This window comes from Peromyscus eremicus, chromosome 5, assembly GCF_949786415.1.
Source record: "Peromyscus eremicus chromosome 5, PerEre_H2_v1, whole genome shotgun sequence".
In the NCBI taxonomy this organism is placed as follows: Eukaryota; Metazoa; Chordata; class Mammalia; order Rodentia; family Cricetidae; genus Peromyscus; species Peromyscus eremicus.
In genome coordinates this window covers 98,454,306-98,479,367 of record NC_081420.1, presented here as the reverse complement: position 1 = coordinate 98,479,367, position 25,062 = coordinate 98,454,306, and the positions used below count along the sequence as shown (strand labels likewise).

Here is a 25,062-nt window from a genome sequence, read left to right as displayed (position 1 = left end):
GATTTTTCTGTGTAGCCCTGGCTGTCCTGGAACTCACTCTGTAGACCAGACTGTTCTTGAACTCACAGAGATCTGTCTGCCTCTGTCTCCTGAGTGATGGGATTAAAGGGGTGTGCTACCATAGTCCACATTTGATTTTTTAATGTGAGATTCTTGTTGTGAATATATGAGGCTGGCATAGACATATTGATTAATGGAATAGAACTGAAAGTCCAGAGATAAACCCATGTGCTTTATGGCCAATTGTTGCTAAACAAGGATATCAAGAAAATTCAATGCAGGAAGAAGTCTTTTCCAAAAGTTATCCCAGCTAGACATGGTGGCACATGCCCTTAGTCCCAGAATTTGGGAGGCAGAGGCAAGTGAATTTCTGTTAGTTCCAGGTCAGTCTAGTCTACATATCAAGTTCTAGGTCAGCCAAGGTTACACAGACCCTGGTTCATAAATAAATAAATAAATAAACAATTGTCCTAGCAAAATTGTTTTGGATTTTTAGACACAGAGTCTGACTTTGTAGCCCAGAGAGCAGTGACAGGCTGTGCTCAGCTGGCTTCTTCCTTTCTGATTCAGTCCAGGACCCCAGCCCAAGGACTGGCACCACTCAGTTATGGTGGGTTTTCCTACTTGAATTAACATAATCTTTATAATCCCTCACAGACAGGCCCAGATATATGTTTACACACTGAATTTAAAGCCCATTAAGTTGACAATCAAATTTAGCTCAAGATCCTTCTGCCTCCGCTTCCGAGTGCTGGAGTTACAGGCCTGCAGCACCACACCTAATTTGTGCCAGAAAATAGTTAGATAATGACATGCAAAAAATGAAACTGGATCTTCCTGCCTTACACTATGCAAACACTAATTCAGAATGGACCAAGTATCTAACATAAGAGCTAAAGTTATAAAAATTCTTTAAAGACGTTAAGGTATTATTTTCATCACTTGGTGATAGTTTCTTAGATATGACAAATCACAATAACCAAAGCAAAGAAACGAGCTTTGTGTAAATAAGAGAACCTTTTCTCCTTTGAACGGCACTATTTATAACGTAAAAAGACAGCACACACAAGAGGAGGGAAAGTGTTGGAAATCACTTGTTTGATAAGGGTCTAGTATCCAGAATATATTTTAAAAAACTATTACAACACAACTTAAAAAAAAAAAAGAGGTGGAGAGCTGGAGAGGTGATTCTGCTTTAAGAGTACTGGCTGCTCTTCTAGAGGACCTGGGTTGAATTCTCTGCACCCACATGGTGGCACACAACCATCTGTTACTCCAGTTCCAGGGGATCCGATGCCGTGGGCACCAGGCATGCACATGGTACATAGATATACACGCAAACAAAACACCCATACACATACAAATCAAATAAAAAGACAACTCAGGGCACAGTGGCACACACTTGTAATCCCAGACCTCAGGAAACTGAAGCTGAATGTATTAAGTTGCTTGTTGTGGTTCGTTTTAGATATTAACTTGACATAACCTAGAATTATCTGAGAGAATCTCAATGAACAAATTGTTTAGAAGACATTGAACCGTGGGCATGTCTGTGGGGGATTGTCTTGATTGTTAATAGATGGTGGCACCATTCCCTAGGCAGGTGGTCCTGAACTGCATCAGAAAGCTAGCTGAGCATAAGCCTGCCTATCACCCTACCATCTTCCATAGTTCCTACTGAACTGCTCTGGCTGTGAAGTGAATCCCTTGGTCATGGAGACAGAAGCATCAAGGACCTGGTTGCTTTGCATCTGTGGTTAGGGAGCAGAAAACAGTGACAGGCTGTGCTCAGCTGGCTTCTTCCTTTCTGATTCAGTCCAGGACCCCAGCCCAAGGACTGGCACCACTCAGTTATGGTGGGTTTTCCTACTTGAATTAACATAATCTTTATAATCCCTCACAGACAGGCCCCGATATGTGTTTACACACTGAATTTAAAGCCCATTAAGTTGACAATCAAATTTAGCCAACACATGTGATTACTGTGAGTTTGAGGCCAGCCTGAGCTCTATAGCCAAGTACCAGGGCCAGCCAGGGCTACATGGCAAGACTCTGTCTAAAAACACAACACAAAAAGATGGGGGGAGAGATAGGGCTAGGGATACAGCTCAGCTGGTAAAGTGCTTGTCTAACATTCAGGAAGACTTGGTTTCAATTCCCATCAAGAGACAGGATATTGCCGGGCGGTGGTGGCGCACGCCTTTAATCCCAGCACTTGGGAGGCAGAGCCAGGCGGATCTCTGTGAGTTCGAGGCCAGCCTGGACTACCAAGTGAGTTCCAGGAAAGGCGCAAAGCTACACAGAGAAACCCTGTCTCGAAAAACCAAAAAAATAAAAATAAAAATAAGATGCTAAAAAAAAAAAAAAAGAGAGAGAGACAGGATATTTTACTGAACCTGGAGGCTAGGTTAGCAGCCAACAAACTTTATCAATCCTTCTATCTCCACATTAGACAGCTTTGGGGTTGTAGGCATATGTGTGGCCATGCTCAATTATTATCTGGGAGTGGGGGGATTTGAACTCAGGTTCTTATGCTTGCATAAGTGCTCTTACCCCCTGAACCATCTCCCCAGCTCATGAGTTATACTTGAAAATATGTTTATTATTACTGAGAAAGGAAGCATGTCACACAGTAGGTATGTAGAGGTAAGGGGGCAACTCTGGAGCCAGTAATCACTTTGTACCTTTATGTGGGTTCTGGTGAGTAAACCCAGCTTGATAGGCTTCTTCAGTAAGTGTTTTTTACCCACTGAGCCATCTTGCCAGCTCTCATGAATTATACTTTACTTTTAAAAAATGAGCCGGGCGGTGGTGGCACACGCCTTTAATCCCAGCACTCAGGAGGCAGAGCCAGGCGGATCTCTGTGAGTTCGAGACCACCCTGGTCTACAGAGTGAGTTCCAGGACAGGCCCCAAAGCTACACAGAGAAACCCTGTCTCGAAAAACCAATAAATAAATAAATAAATAAATAAATAAATATCTGGGCAAGCCAGGTATAATGGACTTCAATCCCAGCACTCAGGAGGCAAAGCCAGGCGTATCTCTGTGAGTTCAAGGCCAGCCTGGTCTACAGAGCGAGATCCAGGACAGGCACCAAAACTACATAGAAAAACCCTGTCTTGGAAAAACAATAAACAAACAAACAAATAAATAAATAAATAAATAAGTCTGGGGAGATGGCTCAGTAGACAAAGAGCTTGCCAGGAAAGCATGAGGACTTAAGTTTGGATCTCTAGCCCCCATGTAACCGCTGGGAGAGGGAACATGTGGTAGTCTGCCTGTAATCCCACTGCTCAGGACAGGGGATCCCCAGAGCAAGCTTGTTAGCTAGGCTAGCTGAATTACCAAGCTCCGGGTTCAAGTGAGAGACCCTCACTGTATAAGGTGAAGAGAGGCACGTGACATCAACCTCTGGCCTCTACACACATGTACAGGTGTACCTGCACACACATACACCTCTACACAATATGCATACACACACACACACACACTGGGGAGTTAACCTAGGTCCTGTCTATCCCTGAGCCTAAGCTGCCCAGCATTACAAAATAATTTAATAACAGACTCAAGACATTTCATTGGAGGCTAACTTTACCAGTCAGCTATTTTCTTGTTGAAAATGTCAACCAGATCAATTTCAAAGTGATATAGCAAGGCCATGTCGCATCTCTAAGTACAGGTCATCAAGAATTACTGAGATTTTAAAGTGAATGTTATTTCAGTTTGCATTCTTACACAAAACAGTCTAAAAACTTACTGCTTTAGTGAGAATATTTCATTTCCTGGGTATGTGTACTTATCAAATTCTTGAACTTGAAATGTGTGTCCCCCGTCCCCTCCCCCCCCCAGCTGAGGACCGAACCTAGGGCCTTGCACTTGCTAGCGCTCTACCATTGAGCTAAATCCCCAACCCCAAAATGTTTTCTTGACCGATAATGAATAGTAATTTCTATTTAAACATCCAAGTCACAATAAGTAAATACATGATGAATGAACGAGCTGTTTACCTACAACATTGTCAAGGACCAAGATTCTTCAATTCAGCCATTCTAGCATATTCTACACAAGATATGGGCAATGGCATCTCCTTGGAGACTTCAGGGAAGAATAATTTGCAAGAATGCTTTGTGTAAATACTTCAACTTGTCATTTTATCTGCAAGAGTCAGCACCCTCACTAGTTCTGCCTTTGTAAAGCCGGCGATTGTAAGAAAACGTGCACAGGGCTTTCAGAGATTGTTTTACGTAACCAGCACAACTCAGAGGAGAGGCCCAGAATTCCATTATCTAGTATGGTAGGAAGCAGAGGCTCACAACAGGGAAGTGACTTGCTCAGTTAACAGACTAGTCAGCGGCAGAGCTGGGACTGAAAGTTGGGCTTTCTAAACACAGGGCTTCTCTTTCTGCAGCACTCTCTGCTTCTCCAAGTAGGAAAGACTTCAGAGGTAGGCTTTGGTTTCCCACCCGAGAATCAGGGGGGAAGGAAGGGAGGGCAACGGAGAAATAATGAAGCAGGCAATCACAGAGTCACGTTAGAAGGAAGTGAGTCCAACCACTCTCACTCTTCCCAAATACCCTTTAGATGGCAGCAAGGACCACAAGTTACCTAGGTCCTGTGTATATAACCATCATGTTGGAAAAGTAAACACTCCAAATAAATCTATTTTCCGAGTCCGAGGTTCTGACAGCTGAACTTAGTCCCTCCCACAGAACCTGTGGCCCCCTCTTTCGTCACATTAAATACCTTGGGTGCTGAAGAAGCCCCAGGGCACGTGGGAGTGAAGAGGGCTTGTGACGATGGGGCGGGTGGCTCAGGCTCGGCTACGGAGAGGGGGAAGCCTGCGGTGGAGCTGTGGTTGGGGGATGTGGGTTTTGTGGCTGAACTCGATGTTGGTGTAGGAAACCAGGGGAGACGACAGCTGAGTGGAATTCACCCGCCCAAGAGGGGCGCGGAGGGGTTGAGTGCACTACCCAAAGCTCGTAGAGGTGCTCGGCCGGGGTCTCCAGTACCAGGACGAGGGCGGGGCCCCTCTGGAACGCCAACGATTGGGCGCTCCCGAAGTCCCGCCTTCCCGGACCCTTTCCCTGAGGCCCCGCCCACAACGCCAGGCGCGCGCCTCGGAAGCCGGGAGGGGTCGGGGCGGCGGCGGCGGGAGGAGAGAGGTGAGGCTCTGGCACGCGCCCCACTCGCTGCGAGAGCGCGAGCAGCGCGCTCCCGCTGCCCGCGTCGCCATCTTTTTCCCCCTCCGTCCGTCTGTCTGCCGTTGGCTTTGTCCGTCCGCCGCGCCTCCCCTCGCCTCCCCACCGCCGGCCCGGCCTGCAGCCACCCTCTGCCCGCCGGGGTCCGGTCCCGGAGAGCCCCGGCCCGGCCAGCCTGAGCTGCGGCCGGGGCCCATTGTCCCGCGGTCTGTCTGTCCGGAGGCGGGGCCCAGGGACGCAGAGCGCCGAGGCAGCGGGTAAAGCGCCCCCGCGCCGGGACCCAGCAGCCGGTGTAGCTCCCGCCGGCCCGTGCCGCCGTCCGCCTTTTGTCTGCCCGCTCCTGGGGAGGGGTGGGCTCGGTGCTACGGCGGCTGGGCGCGGGCCTCGCGGGCCGGCGTCTGACAGGCTGGGGTGGAGCTGGGGGAGGGGAGGATGGGCGTGGGAGAGCGGACTGGGCGGGGGGCACCGGCGGTCCTGGCGCGGGCGGGCGGAGGAGCTACTAAATTTAGATTTCGGAGAAGATTAAGTGGTCTGAAGGTTGGTCTGAGCTGCCTCGGGAGACCTCTGGCTGCAATCTAATACCTGGGATTTACCTGTGCTCCCGTTCGAGAAAGCCAGAGGGACCATCTCAGCTGATGGCACACACAAGCTGCAGCTCCGACCCAAGAAGATCCCGGGGCAGTGAAACGGCTGTGTGACCACCTTTCTTCTTTCCTTTTTGGCAGATTCACATCACTTGGATTTGGGCGAGTTTACTTTGCTCCGTGGGAACCTCACCAGAGCTGGAGGTGGGAATGCACCCTCTTTTCTTAAGACTGGCCTTACACACACGTCTGTAGTGTGCCCTGGAAGCTACATCCAAACACCTGTAGGAGAGCAGAGACAGGGATGAAAGGGGGCGGTGCACCCTCCCAAGGACTCTGTGGTTCTATAGATGACTAAACTGCTCCCCTTAAAGGTAGCATCCCTTGTAGGTCTGATCCTCAGTTTACCGTTCTTCCCATTCCAGTTTCCTTCCAGCTGAAGATGTTCAGGCAGCTAGCTCTCCAGTTACATTCCTAGCTTAAGTTTCACATTTGGGCAGTGCTGAAGTTAAAGGGACCATAGGGTTGCCGCCTATAAACTAACCTCAGATAGTGTGCTGTTTGGGTGAGGAGTGTCCTTCCAGGACCATTTGTCTGTTTCTTACTTATTTTCAAGGGTTTCCCCTGCCTCCAGACTTTTTCTTTCTGGTGGGTGTTTTAATTATTGTGGCTTGGCTTTGTTTTGTGGGAAGGGAGGGTGTGTGTTTATTTTTCCTTTGATTCTTCAGGTGTGAAGTCCCATGAGGTACCATCTGGTCAGTTCCCCATTGCGCCACTAGGAGGATCCAAGAGAACCAGTGGATGCTGCTGCCTTTCTGAATCCGCAGCCCTGTTGCCTGCATATTTAATCTCTTTGCCTTGTAGCTTTAGCACTGAACTGTTGTCTTGCTAAGATGATCAAAATAGAGCCTGACTCAAGTTACTTGGCATTCCTTCAAATAGACTTTATTACCTCTTCCTCAGAGCTTCAATTCCTGGTCTTCATGGGGCAAATGTAGATGAGATTTCATTTGTTTTTCATTATACAATAGAGAAGTGTAGGAAAATAGACAATTTTTTTTTTTTTTTTTTTTGGTTTTTCAAGACAGGGTTTCTCTGTGTAGCTTTGCGCCTTTCCTGGAACTCACTTTGTAGACCAGGCTGGCCTCAAACTCACAGAGATCCACCAGCTTCTACCTCTGAGTGCTGGGATTAAAAGCGTGCGCCACCACCGCCCAGCTGACAATCTTCATTTCATTTAGCTCTCCACTTTGGGATTCCATAGACACAGAGAAAAAGATCTAAAGTGTGATATTCATTCAGCGCTTGTATTCAAATGTCTAGAAAGAATAAACCAGGTGTGGTGATGTACATCTCTAATCCCGCTGGTCAGAAGGCTGAGGCCAGAGGGTCACTTGATTCCAGGGGTTTGAAGTCAAAGCACAGTCTCCAAAAAGAGTAGGGGCGCAGGAGAGAGGAGAAGACAAAGAAGAGTGACCACCCCCTACAACTGGGGTGTAGCTTAGTTGGTAGAGTTCTTGCCCAATGTGCACAGAGTCCTAGCTAGCATGCACAAAGCTTTGGGTTCAATCCCCAACACCACATAAAACTGGGTATGGAGGCAACTGCCTGTATTCTCTTGAGATAGGAATATCAGAAATTCAAGGTCATTCTTGGCTACTTACCCAGTTCAAGACCAGTTAAGGATTCATGAGACTCATACCTCCAAGGGGAAAAAAAAGAAAGAGAAACATAGATAATACATACCTTTGTATTGGATATCAGTATGCTGCTGTCTAAAATTGTTTTTCTATTGTACATATTAGGCGTTGTTTTCCTTTTTTTAATTGAAGGTCTGAAAAGAACTGTGTTTGGTATGCAGATATGATAGAAGACTGCCTGAGAGCTGCTTCCTTTGCCACTTCCTGTGGAGGCCTGTCTTTGCCATTTGCGGTTTCTTTCTTCTTTTGGTAAGGGGAGGCAGGATCTGATTATAGGTTTGAGGGCCTTTCTAGCTACATAGAGGAGTTAGTTGGCATTAGCAGGTGAGTCTTCATTAACTAGAGTGCAAAGTACAGCTAGTAGTTTCTCTTACAGCAATAAACTATATGACTTCTATATGTGAGTGCAATTTAAGAAGGCAGGAACTGATAGCAATCAGAATGACCAAATGCACCTCCCTAACTTGGTAGAAAAGAGAATCTTTTCACTTTACATTTGTTCACTCTGGTGCCTGTCTTTTTTGTCTTATGGTGTTGGGAATTGAACCCAGGGCCTGACACATACTAGGCAAGTGTTCTACCACTGTATCGCATCCCCAGCCCTCACTCTGTCTTTTAAAGAAAAGGCTACAGCTTCTGCAACTAATCCATTTTAGAGCCTCTTACAATGCTTATGGCTGAACCAGTCTTATAGTTAATAAGGAACCTCCCGGCTTAAGAATTTGCCTGCTCCTTTGTCAGGGGCAGATGCATATCTCTGCTGCTCTTCTCCTGTATGGAGCATTTCTCTTATTCCTTCTTGGTCTCCTTGCTACACACACAGTAGGATTGAGAAGAGGCTATAAACTTAGGATCTTTGACCACCTCTCCAGAACATATGAGCAGGGCCAGTTGGCGGTCCACATTGGTAGACTGAATTAGTACTCCACAATGTGACTGTCACCTACTCTTCTGGTGAGAGCCTGTCTTGAGTGGTAGAAGTCTGACGTGCTCTGTAAGTGCCATCATGCTAGGTGCCTGGTAGTGTGCCTGCATTGCAGATAAGTGACACCTTTGTCACCTCTAAGCCCATTTCTCAGAAAACCATCTAGTGGTGCAGATTGCAGGCCTTAATTTCCAGTTGCACATGTGACAGGTCAGCGGCTACAGGTCTTTGTCATGCTTTTGCTTTCTCTCACGTCTGTGGGAGTAATCCCTTTAACTCACAGTACTTCTAACCTCAGTGGCCTGAATTTGCATCCTTTTCTGTCCTGTGATCTTGACTGTAACCACTTAGTAGTCATCTGGAGTCCAAAGACAGCTTTAGAGAATTTTCTTTAAGTCCTCTAAAAGCAGTTGCCTCCTAAGCTTCTTGGGACTTTGACACTGGGTTAGAGATTTATTTACTTTTTTCATTTCATTAGCTCAGTTATTTATATCTGGTGAATTTTATATGCTCGAGGTATTTTTTAAGGTCTTTAAAACTTCTAATTTTGTAATTTCTGGGGAAACTAACAGGCTAACAATATCGTTTTTGATTTATTTTTATTTTTGTAGGTTAGCACCTTACAAGGAGGCAGTGATATATCCAGTGGTGGAACTGGGAAAGACCAGAGCTTTTGTATCAGGGAAACATGTCCCGTAGGAAACAGACAAATCCAAATAAAGTTCACTGTGAGTACTGGGCTTTCTCCTCTGGAACCTGGGAAAATGAGGGTCAGAAGGAAAGAGAAACCTAAATTTAGCATGAGAAGCTCACACTCATTTGTGTTGGAAAAGAAAAGGGTTAAAGGCTTACATATATAGATTTGAAGTGTGAGGTCGAAGTTGTCTAACTTGTCTAAGGGGTATATGCATTATTCATTCTTAATATTATATTAACAATTACAGGAAACTTATTTCGTGAAAAATGCTAGGTGTCGGGCTGTAAAACAATATAACATAACTAAACTGTAAATGCAGCTACACATAAACACAGAAGAAAAATACAAATACAAGCTAGTATATGCTGTATCCCTCAGGGCTACTATAGACTATGTATACCACAGAAGTTAAAAGTAGTTAGGACAAGCTGGACAGTGGTAGTGCACACCTTTAATTCCAGCACTCAGGAGGCAAAGGCAGGCAGATCTCTCTGAGTTCAAGGCCAGCCTGGTCTACAGAGGGAGTTCCAGGTCAGCGGTAGCAATGGAATACTTGATGGAAGAGGCCCTGGGCCATGAACTTAAACAGTGAAAGGTGGATTTTGACAAAAAGAAAGGGAATGCTTATGATCTATTAGAGAACAAAGAGACTTGGTGCAAGCAGAAGTTTTAGTTGTCCAAAGTCATAGGCTATGTGACTTCAAGGTTAGACCCCATCCAGCTAAATAGCCAGCTTGTGAAAAAGACTAAAGAAAAGCTTAAGGGGTTGGGTATTTAGCTCAGTGGTAGAGCCCTTGCCTAGCAAGCACAAGGCCCTGGGTTCGGTCCTCAGCTCCGGGGGGTGGGGGTGGGGGGAAGAAAAGCTTAAACAATGAAGAAAACCATCAAAATAGAAAGCTGACACAAAAGTAATTGGACAAGGGGGCCAAGTTCCAACCTCATCAAGCAGCAGAACTTGGCAGATTTGGCCACATGGTTCTGGCTTTAGCGTCAAGGACATGACAGAGGGGTTGTAGAATCTCCACCTCAGTTAAGGAAAAGCTGCTGAGGCCAGGCCTGTGTCAGGGGTGTCCCTGCAACATGGTGAGAAATAGCAAAAAAGAAAAATCAAAACTAGAGCTAGGAGACAGCTCAGGGGCAAAGTGCTTATGTACAAGCCTGAGGGCCTGAGTTCAGATCCCCAGAACCCACGTGAATAAAAATAAATAATAAAAAAAACAAAAATAAAACTTAGGGGCCAATGAGATGGCTCAGTAGGTAAAAAGTACCTGCTTTGAAGGCTGATGACCTAAGTTTGATCCCTGGGACCAGCATGGTGGAAGGAAAGAACCAACTCCTGCAAGTTGTTCTTCAGCCTACATACATGTTCAAGTACGTGCTTACACACACACACACACACACACACAGACACTCTACATTAAAAAAAAAAAGGTGTGGTATGAATTTGTAACCCCAGTGCTAGGGGAGGAGTAGAGACAGGAGGATTCTGAGGACTTGATGACAGATAGTCTAGCTGGCACAGCAAGCTTTAGGTTCAGTGAAATACCTTGTCCAAAAAAAAAAAAAAAAAAAAAAGATAGAGAGCAATAGAGGAAGATAGTTACTATCATATTTGGGCTAGTTAGCCACTTTCCTATATTCTGGGTAAAGAAGCATTCTTTTTTTTTTTTTTTTTTGGTTTTTCGAGACAGGGTTTCTCCGTGTAGCTTTGTGCCTTTTCCTGGAACTCACTTGGTAGCCCAGGCTGGCCTCGAACTCACAGAGATCTGCCTGGCTCTGCCTCCCAAGTGCTGGGATTAAAGGCGTGCGCCACCACCGCCCGGCGAGAAGCATTCTTAACTGAACCTTCATAAAATAGATAAGTGGCTATTATGGAGGACTAATAATAAAGTACAGTACAGCAACAGAAGAAAATTCAGAGGTACACATGATCTTTCTGTGAAGGGTCTTACACATAGCAGGTACTTCAACACCCAGCTATAAGACTTTCTTTTTAAAGCAATAAGTAAACAAAAACATGATTGATAAGTAAAAAAAGATGATTGATAATGTAAGAAATTAAGATGACCGAAATTTTATTTAAAACAGTGTGACCAAAGAAGTTATGATAGCTTTGACATCTTACATTAATGCCATTCGGTAGCAAACATTCATATACAATCATTGTTTAAGTCCTGGGAATGTTGAATGAGATAGAACCAGTTGAGTGCCTCCAGTTGTTATTCCGGGATAGGCAGATTTGCAAAGCTGCTTAATAAAAAGGCGAGCAATTTAGGAAGATTCGGAAGTTGATGCTGAAACAGATGTAGTGTGCCTGAATGTAGAGAACAAAGGAGGTATCTCCCGTATAAATCATCCACCACAGGGTTCCCTAGAGATGACAGACTAAAGTAGCTTGTAGAGTGACAGCACAATTGTACTAAAGCTAGGGAAGCAGCAAAGGCTTGAGTGGCCTGTGTTTGTCTGCACAGCTTATATCATTAGTTACATCTGCTTCCACCATAGACAGCCAAAGCCAGAACAAACTGGGGCTGGTACTAGAGTTGGAAAACACATGGACAAACAGATCATGAAGGATGGGAAAATAGCTATCCATCCATAAGTTGCAGAAATGTTACCAGACTCAACCCAACTGAATGTTGTACTGTGCAGAATGGATGGGGCTTCTCAGACTCTCTGAGTAGTGCCCATTAAGAGGTCCTTTACTGTGGGACTATGAGCACAAATACTCAGATGCACCTAAAGAGTGAACCCTGGGGGAGGAACTGTTTTCAGTGATAGATTTGGGCAGAGATAGCCTTTTCAAGTGATGAGCTAAGTTTGACCAAAAAAAAAACCAAAACACTAAGATTTGCTGGTTTCTGAATGCCTTTTATTTATTTATGACCTGAGGACTGAAGCTGACCCTATCCTTTTCAAAACAGTACCTTCTCACTGTTTATGAAAATAATGGCCGCCAGGTGGTGGTGGTGCACGCCTTTCCCAGCACTCGGGAGGCAGAGCCAGGCAGATCTCTGTGAGTTCGAGGCCGGCCTGGTCTATAGCGAGATCCAGGACAGGCACCAAAACTACACAGAGAAACCCTGTCTCAAAAAAAGAAAAAGAAAAGAAAAAGAAAATAATGGCAAGTAAAAAGAGGTAATTTGAGTTTTTTGACCACTTGAATCATACATATTAAACTTAATAACTTAATGCTGCTTGTATATTTATAGTAAATATGATAGATTCAAAGTCTAGGTTTGCATTTGAGCAGAGAAATGAGCTTCATTACTTCAGCCCTCTGGAAAGACTGTGTGGCCTGAAGCTAAAAGCATGCCTAACATATATTAAGAATCCCAGAGGCTGGCATGTAGCTTAATGGGAAAGTGAGTGCTTAGGAATGCTCTAGGTTATCATCAATACCAAACACACACACACACACACACACACACACACACACACACACACCCCGCCCTGCGCACGTGCGCGCATTTAAATCCCACTGTAAACTGTAAATTTGGGAGATGTAGCTCAGTTGATAGGGTGCTTGCCTACGCTACATAAAACCCTGCATTTGAGCGGCAGCACATGGCCATGTCTGTAATCTTAATACTGGGAAAGGTGAAGGCAGTAAGATCCAGAATTCAAAGTCATCCTTGGCTTCATAGCAATGTTTGAGGCTGGTCTGGAATGCTTGGGACCCTGTTTTTTATTTTTCTTTAAAATTTTTCTTTATGTGTATGGCTGTTTTGTCTATATGTCTGTGCACCACATGCATGTCTGATGCCTACAGAGGCCAGAAGAGGGCATCAGATCCCCGGGAACTGGAGTTACAGTTGTGCGCTGTCATGTGGGTGTTCAGATTGAATGTCTGAAAGAGTAGCCAGTGCTCTTAACCATTGAGCCTCTGGAACCCTGTCTTTAAAAAAAGAAAAAAAGGACTTGCATGGTGATAGTCAGGCACTATGTCTTGAAGATACTTCAGGAGCCAGTGGCAGGCTACTTTAGCACACCCTTTGTTTCCAGGAATGTTTTCATATGTAAATCATCCAGACAGCCCGTTCCCATCTCCTTAGCAGACTCAATGCAAAATTTTAGAATTAAAAACCCATAATTACTCAGTATAGAGAAACTGCTGCCGGATTGAAACCTTGTGTTTTAGACCTTCTGCCTTATCTGCTTTTCCATTTCTCCCCTTTCTGAGTACAAGTCTGTCAACTGTCTGGAGAATTTGAAAATACAGCCCTTTGTATACTCATATTTCATGTGCTGGAATCAGGAAGCCACCAAGAAAAAACTTTTCTTAAGACACTTGATTTTAGATTGCAAGATACCGAGCCTGGAAAGCTTCAGCTTAAAGCTTTTCAGAGATGAAAAAGCATCTGATTCCTTTCTTTTCTGAGAGCATGGGAGCTTTGTCTCAGTTCGTGCTGCTAGCATTCCTGGGATATAACTGCTGTTCCCAACATAGACAGCACCTGGGTTACAGAGACTGCCAGCTGGGAAGGAGTCCACAGCACCCCTTTCCCAGTACTGCTGCTTTTTCTGAACAGACATCTGTTCACTTAGAGAATATTCAACTGTGTAATTTCAGGCAGCCCAGAATTGCATTTACTAAACTGTACTAAGGCCCCCAAGGGAAAAAAAAGAAGAAATCTTTGTCCTTCTAAGACTTTGTTGGCTTTTTTTTTTTAAATCTTTTTTAAAACTGGCTTTCACGGCCTTGTTCTTCACTAGTCTGAATCCCAAGGCAAAAGTGAGATAAAAACTCTTTGCATTTCATACCAAATTTAAAAAGAGAAAAAGAAAAGAGAGAAGAGTACCTGGATATTATTGTGGACCCTGGCTATAAATAGGCAGATAAATGCCCACATTTAATAGGAAGGTGACCCTGCATTAATATCTGGGAGCTAGGGAATTTGAACTTACTCTATCAGTCTCAAGATAGATGTAATAATTTTTTATTATAAAAATAGGCAATTCTACAACATTTCTTAATCACTAATATCTGTATGTATCATACTTGAATTAACATGTATAACATTTAAAAAATTTATATTTGTTTATTTTGTGTATGGGGTAGGAGGGCATGCAACAGCACACACCTGAGGATCAGAAGCCAGCCTCCAACTATGGATTCTCTCCCTCAACCATGTAGATTCCAGGAACTGAATTCAGCATGCTGGGGACGCCGTGACCCAACGAGCTGTCTCACAAGCCCCAGTGTAGCGTATTTTCTTAGCAGCTCTCACTACCTTCTCTCCAAAAGATAATTCTAGACAGTTGGATTTGGAGATTAGGTAAAAGTGACTAGTGGAAAAATCATTGACTCTTAGGAAGTTTGATAAAATCACCTTTAAGATTTAAAAATATGTATGTATTGTTTTATAGTGCTATTTAAAATAGGAACAGCTTTAAAGAATAATAAATAGGCGTTTCCATAGTCAGGAATGGAATAAAAGAGTAGGTTGTGTTTCCACACTACTGAAAAAAATAATGTATCCCAAGTTCCCTAGCTGAGATTGCCAGCAAAATCTTAGGGAAGTCATATTGAAGAGATTCTATTCTGTTCTGTAAAGGCCTGAATATTTAAACTTAATAGACAAAACTAAATTCTGAGTTCATGTTGATAAAGATTAAACTGAATTACTAGCTCATTTTGAAAGATTCATCTGCTTTTAGCTATCTTTTAAAACTTAATTTTATGTGAATGAGCATTTTGCCTTGCACGCCTGGTATCCATGCAAGAAGTGGGCATTGGATGTCTTAGAATCAGAGTTACAGATGGTTGGGAGCCACCATGTGGGTGCTGGGAATTGACCTGGGTCCTCTGGAAGAGCAGCCAATGCTCTTAACCACTGAGCCATCTCTCCAGCCTCCTTTTAAATGTCCTTCTACTGGTACAATGTGACAGGAATTTTTTTATTGTTCATTCCTAGCATGTTATAAATCTAACTAAATTTCCTTACAGACCTGAAGTGTTATTGATGAGAATTACTGACAGTAACTGACATTTATAGTACATGCCAGTGTATAATTTGTTCCTTAGTGCCAGATCAGTCTCTGGCCCTTAGGTCCAAAAACATGAACCAATCCAGAGGACTTCAGTGACTGTTACAGTGGCCATAGTTTTTTTTGTTTCATTGGGATCAACATGGAGACATGAAATACTTTACTTTTGCAGAGAAGGAAGGAAAAGCACTCTGTACAGTTTACTTTTTGCTTTCTTTAGCAGTAACTTAGTAACCTTAGAAATTGTGAACACAGGATGGGCATGGTGGTACAGTACACACCTTTAATCTCACCACTCAGGTGGCAGAGGCAGGTGAATTTCAGGCTAGCCTGTTCTACATAATGAATTCCAGGCCACCCAGAGCTACATAGACCCTGTCTAAAAAATGAAAAACAAAAACATGTGAACATGATCTTTTCGAGACAGGGTTTCTCTGTGTAGCTTTGCGCCTTTCCTGGAACTCACTTGGTAGTCCAGGCTGGCCTCGAACTCACAGAGATCCGCCTGGCTCTGCCTCCCGAGTGCTGGGATTAAAGGCGTGCGCCACCACCACCTGGCGTGAACATGATCTTAAAGCAACTTGTTTTTCCTTTTATTGAGGTCTCTATACCTAGGAATACGCTCTAACACTCTCTACCTCCATTCTTACCCACAGGATGAGTCATAATTGCCATAATGTCAGTTTATCTAATCCAGGCATGATAACTCATAACAATGGTATCAGAACTATTATTTTTCCTTTTGCCATACTGTGGCCTTGAAAACATTATTTCGATATTTGAATTGTTTCATGATATGAAGATAACACCAATACTATGATCAGAGCCAGTCTTATCACACAGAGACAAATATTTGTTGTTAGCAGATCTACTGTGAAGCCTCTGTAACACTGACTCATACCTCCATTGTCAGTAAATGGGAAGTTGGGACTTTAGGGGGTAGGGTTATATAGCTCAGTATAGCTAAAAGTATGTTTTTAGCATGTATAAGGCCCTAGGCCTAACCCCATCACAAGAGAAACAGACACTAAAGATAAAGAAAAGGGGCCCAGGAAGGACATATAGTTGTACGGACCTCAATACTTGCTTTCACCATAGACCTTAGTTTTCTTCTTTTTTAAAAAAATGATTTATGTTTAATTACATGTTTGTGTGTTTATGTACACGTGAGTCAGGTACTTGTGGAGGCCAGAGGTGTTGAATTCCCTGGAGCTGGAGTTATAGGCAGCTGTGAGCCTCTGATATGGCGACTGGGAACTAAACTCTGCAAGAGCAATACACACTCTTTACTGCTGAGCCATCCCATGACCTTGGTTGTATTATTAACATATAGGTAGTATAGGTACATGGTAGGTAGATAGGTAGGCGAGAATGCCTACCATATAAAGAATCAAGATGAGGGGACCAGCAGGATGCTAGGTGGGCAAAAGTGCTTGTTGAGCAAACATTACAACTTGAGTTCAATCCCAGAACCCACAAAATTGTCTTCTGTCTTCTGTATATTCACCGTGGTACATCTGTACCTCCCCGACACAAATAATAAAATATTAAATTTAGAAACTAGAGAGAATTAAGGTGAGGACTATATAGTACTTAGAAAGCCTGGAATAGCAAGTGTCACACAGTAACTATAATTGTTTACCATATAGTAGTGCTTAAGGATTATTTGCTGAATGAGTAACCAACTAAATCATATGACGCTGACCAAGGAACAACTCCCACATCATTGTACTGTCTCCAAAAACTTAGCCTGTTTACTAACCTTTCCCTTTTCTGTAAGAAAGGTCCTGTTCTAGACTGGAGAATTGGGCCTGTAGTCTCCATTCTCACTGAGATAAGAGAAACCTAACTCTCTTTTCTCTCTATGCCTAGTCTCCTAGAAATTAAAAAGCACTTGAAGGTTAACTCTCCAACAACATGGATCCCAGGCAAAGCTCATGAAAACTAAATGCAAAATCAGGGATGGTCCAGGGTTTCTGGACACTTTATGCAAAAACAAAGGCCACATTGACCCAAGGAGACTTGGTTACGTAGTGTTTGTTGTAAGTTAGCTGCTGTTTCAATCAAGGATTAGTTTAGTGAGTTAGACTATTATCAGCTCCCCCTTTGCTTCCCATCCCATCTGTACTCGGCCAGGCATGTTTGTTATGGCTAATTCTGATAGACACTAGAGAAAGGCAAGAGGAGTGTCCAGAACACCTTGGAATGAATGAAGAAAGATGGGATTGGAGGTGTATTCAGGATTGCCTCAAGCATTTCAAGCCCACACAAGGCTGAAATAGAATGAATAGGGCTGTGATGATGGTAGTTGAAGGTGTAGAGGTTTTTGCCCACTCTGCTGCCCTGCCTCCATCCCATCACTTTACCTCTTACCCATTTCCCCAGTCCTGATGGAAGGCTGCAAGGAATTGAGATTCTGCAGTTAGGTTTGTAAAGTCTTGATTAATCACCTTTTCAAGGGTCAAGAATAGGAAGACAGCTTACTGCTCAGGAAGAGCAGCTACACTGTTGGCAATAGCAGCATGACTTGGAGATGAATGAACCGGCCACAGAATACCTGCCTGTTTCCTACTGTTGAAGTGTCTGACCCTCCAACTAGTTTGTCTAGGCAAGTACTGGTGACCGACCAACTAGTGACCTGTTTTTCCTTTTGACCACCAGGGGATCAAGTATTTGCTGGGCTAGAAGAACAAGCCCGACAAGCGATGATGAAAACTGATTTTTCTGGAGACCTTGGCAGTCAGCGACAAGCTATCCAACAACTAAGAGATCAGGACTCCAGTAGCAGTGAGTTCTGCACCTTCTGGTAATGACTCAGGGCAATGGGAGAAGAACTAACAGAGTGTGTGCTCTGGGGATTGTTCGTGGGGGCTGGGAGGAAGAGCTAAGAAGATGTGTGGATTCAGAGAGAGAGGACAGGTTGGCATGCTATTTATAACTCATGGGCTCTAGGAATTGGCACGGTGCCATATCCAGATAGGTTTGTGGTGGTTGTGAAAGAGGACATCTTAATACGGAAACAGTTAAGTGTTCAGGCAGCTCAAGGGCAGGTCAGATAAAAAGGGGGGAAAAAATCCCTTCGCTTTAAGTCTATTTATTAATAAAATGTAAGAGTGGCATTGAAGTTTTGCTTGAGGTTCTAGTTTTAATGTTGTACAGACTTGCCTAGTGATGAGATTATGTAGCATATAAAAATGCTGAAGTCCAGGTCTTCCCACAACAAACCCCTTACTAGATCTCTATGTTAAGAGGTCAAAAAACATTTAGTATTGCTGGGTGGTGGTGGTGGTACACTCGTTTAATCCCAGCACTCTGCAGGCAGAGGTAGGTAGATCCCTGAGTTCAAGGCCAACCTGGTCTGCAGAGCAAGTTCCAGGACAGCCAGGGCTACACAGAGAAACCCTGTCTCAAGCAACAACAATAAAAATGTAGTCTTACAAGTTAAGGCTCATGGATTGTCTGTTCCATGACCTGCTTGAACAGACTTATTCTGAGCTGTGTTATTTCCCAGAAAGATGTCTATACTCTCCTGCTCTTATGCACTTGATACTGTTTTTTTATTAATATCAGTTTAGGGTGAAACCCTGATCTTTTTTTTTTAACCAGTTGTAAACTTGGGGAAAAGAGAGAGACAGAGACAGAAACAGAAAGTGTGTGTGTGTGTTCTGAACTCTATAGAGAGTTCTACAGTTTTAACCGAACTAATAATTAAGCAACAGCAACCACACAGACACAACCCCCACACACAAATAGCAACTAATCAGGTAGGTACAAAGAAATGAACTCTACAGCTAAGCAGTGGTAGTACACGCCTTTAATCCCAGCACTCAGGAGGTAGAGACAGGTGAATCTCTGAGTTTGAGGCCAGCCTGGTCTACGAAGTGCGTTTCGGGACAGCCCAGGGCTACACAGAGAAACGCTGTCTCAGGGGAAAAAAAAAAGAAAGAAAGAAGGAAGGAAAGAAAGAAATTACTGTTCCAAAGAGTTACACCATTCTTCTAGACAGCATACTTGAAAAAAAACAAAAGTTTCTGACAGAGGTTCTCAGATAACTGACAAGTTACAAAAGTGTATTTCATTCAGCAGTGCCTTAGACTAAGCCTACAAGTGTTCCACACTGGATGCTGGTGAGAAAATACGCTCTCATCTAATTTGTGCTAACCCCTCATAATTGAGATGAACTCAAGTGAAATAAAACTTTAAGGAAAACATACCATACTCTTTAGCACCCAAATATAGACTACCACATGACAAGCACATCTAATATAGACACATATAGCCACCAGCAGATGATCTGGTAGGAATTTGTCAATAAAGGAAATTTAACCCAGTTTTGTCTAGAAAGAAATGATCTTGTACTGTGGATTTAGAAATTATGCACAACAGTAGGGAGATGAGTAGCACTGTTAGCAGGGAAATGTGAGCCTGACTGTACCTGCAGAGCATGATGAGGCTCTACTCGCAGAGGAGTCCAGAATCCAAGCAGGAATCCAAGGGCTGTCCCCGACCGACTGACAGCTTCCCTAGGTGTGGCTTCCTCTGTGATCTTTAAAGCACCCACACTAAACCTCATTTGTTATTGTGGGTTTTTGTTCCCTTTCAATCCTTTTTCCCCTCTATTTTACAGATGACAGAACAAAATCAGCTCACACATACCTTGCAGCTTCACTAGCCACAGGTAGATAACCCCACAACCACATCCTTCCCTCCCAAACTAAAGCAGATCCAGGTACTCATATCTGAAGTGAAGAATGACACTTCACGTCTTTCACATTTAGTTATCCATTAGATAAGCCAAAGACCCAACGGAAACAGTGGTTTTCTGTCGTTTAAAATGTGCAATGCTAGTAGATTAAGAACAGAGTGGACAGATGAGCATGGTGGTACACGCCTTTGATCCTAGCACTCAGAGGTAGAAACAGGCAGATCTCTGAATAGAAAGTTCCAGGCCAGCCTGCACTATACAGAGAAACGCTGTCTGAGGGGGAGCGGGGACAAAGTGGGCACTTGGGAAGCTGGGGCAGGAGGATCATATACTTCAAGCCAGCCTTTGTTGCACAATCAAACCATCTCAAAAAAGAAAGAAAGAAAACTAGGATAAACTTGAACACCTCCCACCCCTATAAATATGAACTGCCCAAGGTTGGTTGCTACGCTAATTCCATTTTTCCATAATGTATAGCCCTTTCCCTATAAACTGACATAATTTTAAACTGATTTATTCTTACATCCTTATTGATAAGAGGAAATAAAATTTTGTTATTCTGGAAATGTGTATTGATGTTTGTTGTAAAAGAAGAGATTAGTGGTCTGGGGTAGAACTGTCTGACAGCACGGAGAAATTGTGCAGGTGACTGTAGAGACGAGTAAGTAATAAAGTAATAAAATAAGGAAGAGATGTTGCTAAGTCAGAGTGTGTGTTGTGGGAATGAGTTTGGTGTGTTGTGCTTAGGGAAGTACGATCTCAAGTGTAAGATATTTGAGAACCATGAAAAAGAATAATTATTTTGCTAGACATGGTGGTACATGCCTATAATCACAGCACTTGGGAGATAGAGGAGAAGGATCAGAACTTCAAGATCATCCTTGAATATATATAGTGAGACTGAAGCCAACCTGAGCTCCATGAGACCTATTTCATCAACAACAATTATTTTATGGTGGTTATTATTTAATGGCTAGTTACCATTTCTAGTGTGGATTTGCCTCACATTTTCCCGTTAGTGTGTATGTGGAATAATGAATGGCAGTCATAGCTGGTTTCCATTCATCAGGATTTGTGCACTGATGCAAACTATACAACCTGAAGTCTGAAAATGTTTTTTCATTGTAGCTGCAAACCCTGGAGTGGACAGCCACTCAGGATGTATTCCTGTAAAACTCAGACCAAGTGACCAGTTTATGTGTTCCAGGTGACAGTGAAGGTGACGAAGAGGAGACCACACAAGATGAAGTATCTTCCCACACATCAGAGGAAGATGGTGGGGTAGTCAAGGTGGAAAAAGAATTAGCAAATGCAGAACAGCCTGTTGGTAGTGGGAATGAAGTAGTAGAGCACGAGGCAAGTGGCAAGCAGTCCTGGTCATGACAGTTTTCTTTTCCATCCACACCCAGACCCCTAAAAGCTCTCACTTCTTTCCAAGCAGAGCAGCCACCTTAGCCAAGTGGGAACTACTCTAAGAGGCACTCTGGAGTGTGCTTTCAGGGTTAAGTCAGAGTCAGACTGTCCTGTGAAACCAGCTTCCAACTAAATTGTTTCCTGAGTATTCCTGCAAGGAACATGCAGAAGGGAAGCTAAGCTTTTCCCTGCAGGGTCCAGTGTCCTCAGGGTAGAAAGTCTTGAAGATTCAAGAAAATTTAATTCCTCTGAAACAATACTTTATCCTTCAGTCCATCCTGGGCACCTAAGACAACACCTGGTATAGGTCTCTATTGAAAGAGGTGGGACAGGGAAGAGACTAGTGAGGAATCTTCATGACTTGCCTGTTTGGTGGATTTGCAGGTCACAGAAAACCTAAATTCTGACCCCTTGCTTGAACTCTGCCAGTGTCCCCTCTGCCAGCTAGACTGTGGGAGTCGGGAGCAGCTGATCGCACATGTGTACCAGGTATGGAATGGGGAGGGGGAGTTCTGGGACTGACCGCCAGCAGTTTAGATCTCAGATGCTGCAGTGACCTTTGCCTCTGGGAAAAGCAGCTCAGGTTGTTAGTTCTACTAGGACTCCTCCTACCCTTCAGAACATCCCAGAAAATAATGGTGACGTATTGGTTAAATAGGTTCTGAGTTCCCAGACATTTACATTTTGGAAATTAAGTATCATGATCTTATTTTCCTAAATTATTTAATACATTCAGTAGTAAAATAGAAATTGACTTCTGTTAACAGTGATGGCTTTTAAAGGGGGTAGGGCTAACATAATGTGAGCCAACAAGATGGCTTTGGTGGGACCCACATAGTATGTGGAGAACTGATTGCCACTTGTTATCCTCTGACCTCCACACACATATGTGGCATGCGCAGGCACACAAAATAAATAAAATGCACCATGACATATTGAGGTGCCAATGAAAGTACAAACAAGGAAAAAAGACTTTTCCACCTTCATCCAATTGAGAGTATACCTATTCCTAGTGGTCTGTATTTACGAGACATCTACACAGGACAGCCTAGGTTGTACCAAGCTTTATAGATTGTACCTAGAAAGATAGTTGGTTCATTACAAGTTTTTCTTCTGCCTGGAGGTGGTGCAGGCGGCTCTCTGAGTTTAAAAGAACTTCTTCAGGCCATAAACACCTGTTACATACCACTGCTATCAAACTCCTTCATTGTACTCTTAAAATGCACTTGGAACTACACAGTATGAGCCAGGGAAGCCAAAACTATCAAGAGCATGAATCTCAGGCTCTGAGCAGGGCTCTGGAACCCCATAATTCTTCAAGCCATTCATGTGTCCCAGAATATGGTCAAAATTCACGATAATAAAATATGAGCAATGGTCTGAATGGCTAAACAAATAGTTGCAAGTTCTTCATTCTAAGGGAAAAAAAGAAGGGGTGCAGATTGTCCTGGAGGTAACACAAATAACAGATTGAGGCTTTGTTTTACAGCATACTGCAGCAGTGGTGAGTGCCAAGAGTTACATGTGCCCTGTCTGTGGACGGGCCCTTAGCTCCCCAGGGTCTTTGGGTCGCCACCTCCTAATCCACTCAGAAGACCAGCGGTCTAACTGTGCTGTATGTGGAGCCCGTTTTACTAGCCATGCCACTTTTAACAGGTTAGTAGAACACCTAACCTTGTGCTAAGGGCAAGTTACTGGGCGTAATGATGCTCTCCCAGGTCAAAAGAAAGGCTAGAGATGAGTAATGCAAAAGAGCTGATAGAACAATCTAGAAATACAAATAATGAGACTAAGAGATAGGCTAGACAGTATGCACTAGATCCCTCAAGGGAAATGAATTGCTTTTCTTTCCCTATCAATATTTCCAACTAGAAAGTGATGCAGAGACACCCAAGAACATTCATGATAAAGCAAGCAGACAGAACTTGCAGGATGCTGAGAGGATCTGGTATAAGGACACACTCTGCTGTGTTCTAGGAAGACTAAAACACTGTCCTCATCCCATTGCCTTGGTCGTACAATGCATAGCTACTTTTCCTTGTGGGCAGTGCCAGGTAGGTGGAGGTAAAGCAGTGAATTGTACCTGCATGAAGGAAACCTCCACTTCCAGATCGCTGGCTTCGCCTTATAGGGGTTATTCTGGGTAGGTTTCTATGGCAGGTGGCTCAGGTGCTAATTCAAAGTGGACCTTAAAATTGAGTAGACACCCTCGTCCAAAGAAGAGGTGTTTCAAGCATTCAAACCAACCCTCATAGTAGTGGACTTGGAACAGTTTGCCTAGTGGTTATGGGGTAAATCAGGTATTTGGGTACCTGGGGCTTGCTACAAAGAAATACTAATCATCAAAAATCTTGGCTTCCCAGTGAGAAACTTCCTGAAGTCCTTAATATGGAATCCCTACCCCAAGTCCACAGTGAGGGCCCCTCCAGTGCTGAAGGGAAGGACATTGCTTGTAGTCCTCCAGTATACCCTGCTGGAATTCTGCTTGTGTGCAACAACTGTGCTGCCTACCGCAAGCTCCTGGAAACACAGACCCCCAATGTACGCAAGTGGGCCCTCCGTCGACAGAACGAGCCTTTGGAAGTACGGCTACAACGACTTGAACGAGAACGTACAGCCAAGAAGAGTCGGCGAGACAATGAGACCCCAGAGGAGCGGGAGGTAAGACGCATGAGGGACCGTGAAGCTAAGCGCCTGCAACGAATGCAGGAGACAGATGAGCAGCGAGCTCGCCGGCTACAGCGAGACCGAGAGGCCATGAGGCTGAAGAGGGCCAATGAAACCCCAGAGAAGCGGCAGGCCCGACTCATTCGAGAGCGAGAGGCTAAGAGGCTCAAGAGGAGGCTGGAGAAAATGGACATGATGTTGCGAGCTCAGTTTGGTCAGGACCCTTCTGCCATGGCAGCCTTAGCAGCTGAAATGAACTTCTTCCAGTTGCCTGTGAGTGGGGTAGAGTTGGACAGCCAGCTTCTGGGGAAAATGGCCTTTGAAGAACAGAACAACAGCTCTCTGCACTGAACCACACCCTCCTGCCTGACCACCCATCCACTCCAGCCCACAGGGGTCAGTGCTGCTGTCACCCAGGAGGCCACAGTCCTTGCTGCCACAGGCAGGCCCGGGTTGGTTGCAGGGAAACCTGTGCACCCTCTGCATGTGGGAACATGATGGAGTCAGGAGGGACCCAGCTCAAGGCAGCTCTGGACGGACAAGGGAGCAGGCACTCCATAAACCTAGACTCCTCAGCCCACTGCGGCAGGCCAGGGTTAGGGGACTGTAGGACCCCAGTACAGTCCATGAAGCTGTGAGGGCAAATAAATTAATTTTATCTTTACTGACCCTTGGCTCTCTGGTCTCATTTCTATGTGTGTGTGCTAGGAGAGAGCTTGAAAATTTTCAGGTAGTGACTTGTGGTGGCTTGTTCTTTTCTGAGGCAGAATGCTCTTCCACTTAGGCTATCCCAGCAGAGGGCTAGTGATGGTGAGATGGAGTCAACTGTGATGAGGATTAGAGCAGAACCACTCAATCTTGCAGTCTGCCTGCCTGCCTGCCTGCCTGCCACGGAGGAAATGAGAGTTGCTCAATTTCTCTCTGCTGGTACAAGAGCAAGCATAGAGCTTTCCTTAGCCTGCATCAAAGGGTATGTACAGTCTGGATATTTATAGATCTTGAGGTCCAGAAGGATGCGCCCTAGTTAAACTGTTGCCAGAAAAATAACTACGGCAGGACTGTGGACCTCTTCCAATGTAAGACATTTGGACTCCTCTCCCACCTCTGTAGGTCTAAGGCTGGTTAAAAGTGTCAAATGACTCTCAACAAACTAGGGCTAAATCCTATCTGACTGGCTGAGA

At 44.2% G+C, this 25,062-nt stretch overlaps 2 protein-coding genes across 13 annotated transcripts in view; one reads left to right on the top strand and one right to left on the bottom strand.

Annotated features, from left to right (window-relative positions):
- The window catches only part of Ist1 (IST1 factor associated with ESCRT-III), a 32,504-nt gene extending 27,634 nt beyond the window's left edge, over window positions 1-4,870 (bottom strand). Inside the window, exon 1 of the mRNA XM_059264031.1 lies at window positions 4,745-4,870. The gene's annotated coding sequence lies outside the window, so the exon portion shown is untranslated. The remainder of the gene's footprint in view (window positions 1-4,744) is intronic.
- On the top strand, window positions 4,303-24,549 carry Znf821 (zinc finger protein 821). Of its 12 annotated transcripts, none has more exons than XM_059264025.1 (9): window positions 4,841-5,163; window positions 5,925-5,987; window positions 7,645-7,732; window positions 9,020-9,136; window positions 17,758-17,883; window positions 21,009-21,157; window positions 21,599-21,703; window positions 22,704-22,870; window positions 23,578-24,549. In XM_059264025.1, exons 4-9 carry the CDS (start codon window positions 9,097-9,099, stop codon window positions 24,230-24,232), a joined length of 1,242 nt encoding a protein of 413 aa, XP_059120008.1. In that variant the 5' UTR covers window positions 4,841-5,163; window positions 5,925-5,987; window positions 7,645-7,732; window positions 9,020-9,096; the 3' UTR covers window positions 24,233-24,549. The 12 variants fall into 12 exon arrangements, with proteins under 12 accessions (XP_059120002.1, XP_059120012.1, XP_059120011.1 ...); XM_059264023.1 differs by having other exon boundaries at window positions 7,616-7,732; XM_059264022.1 differs by lacking the exon at window positions 4,841-5,163 and adding an exon at window positions 5,206-5,456.
- Window positions 24,550-25,062: the final 513 nt, after the last annotated feature.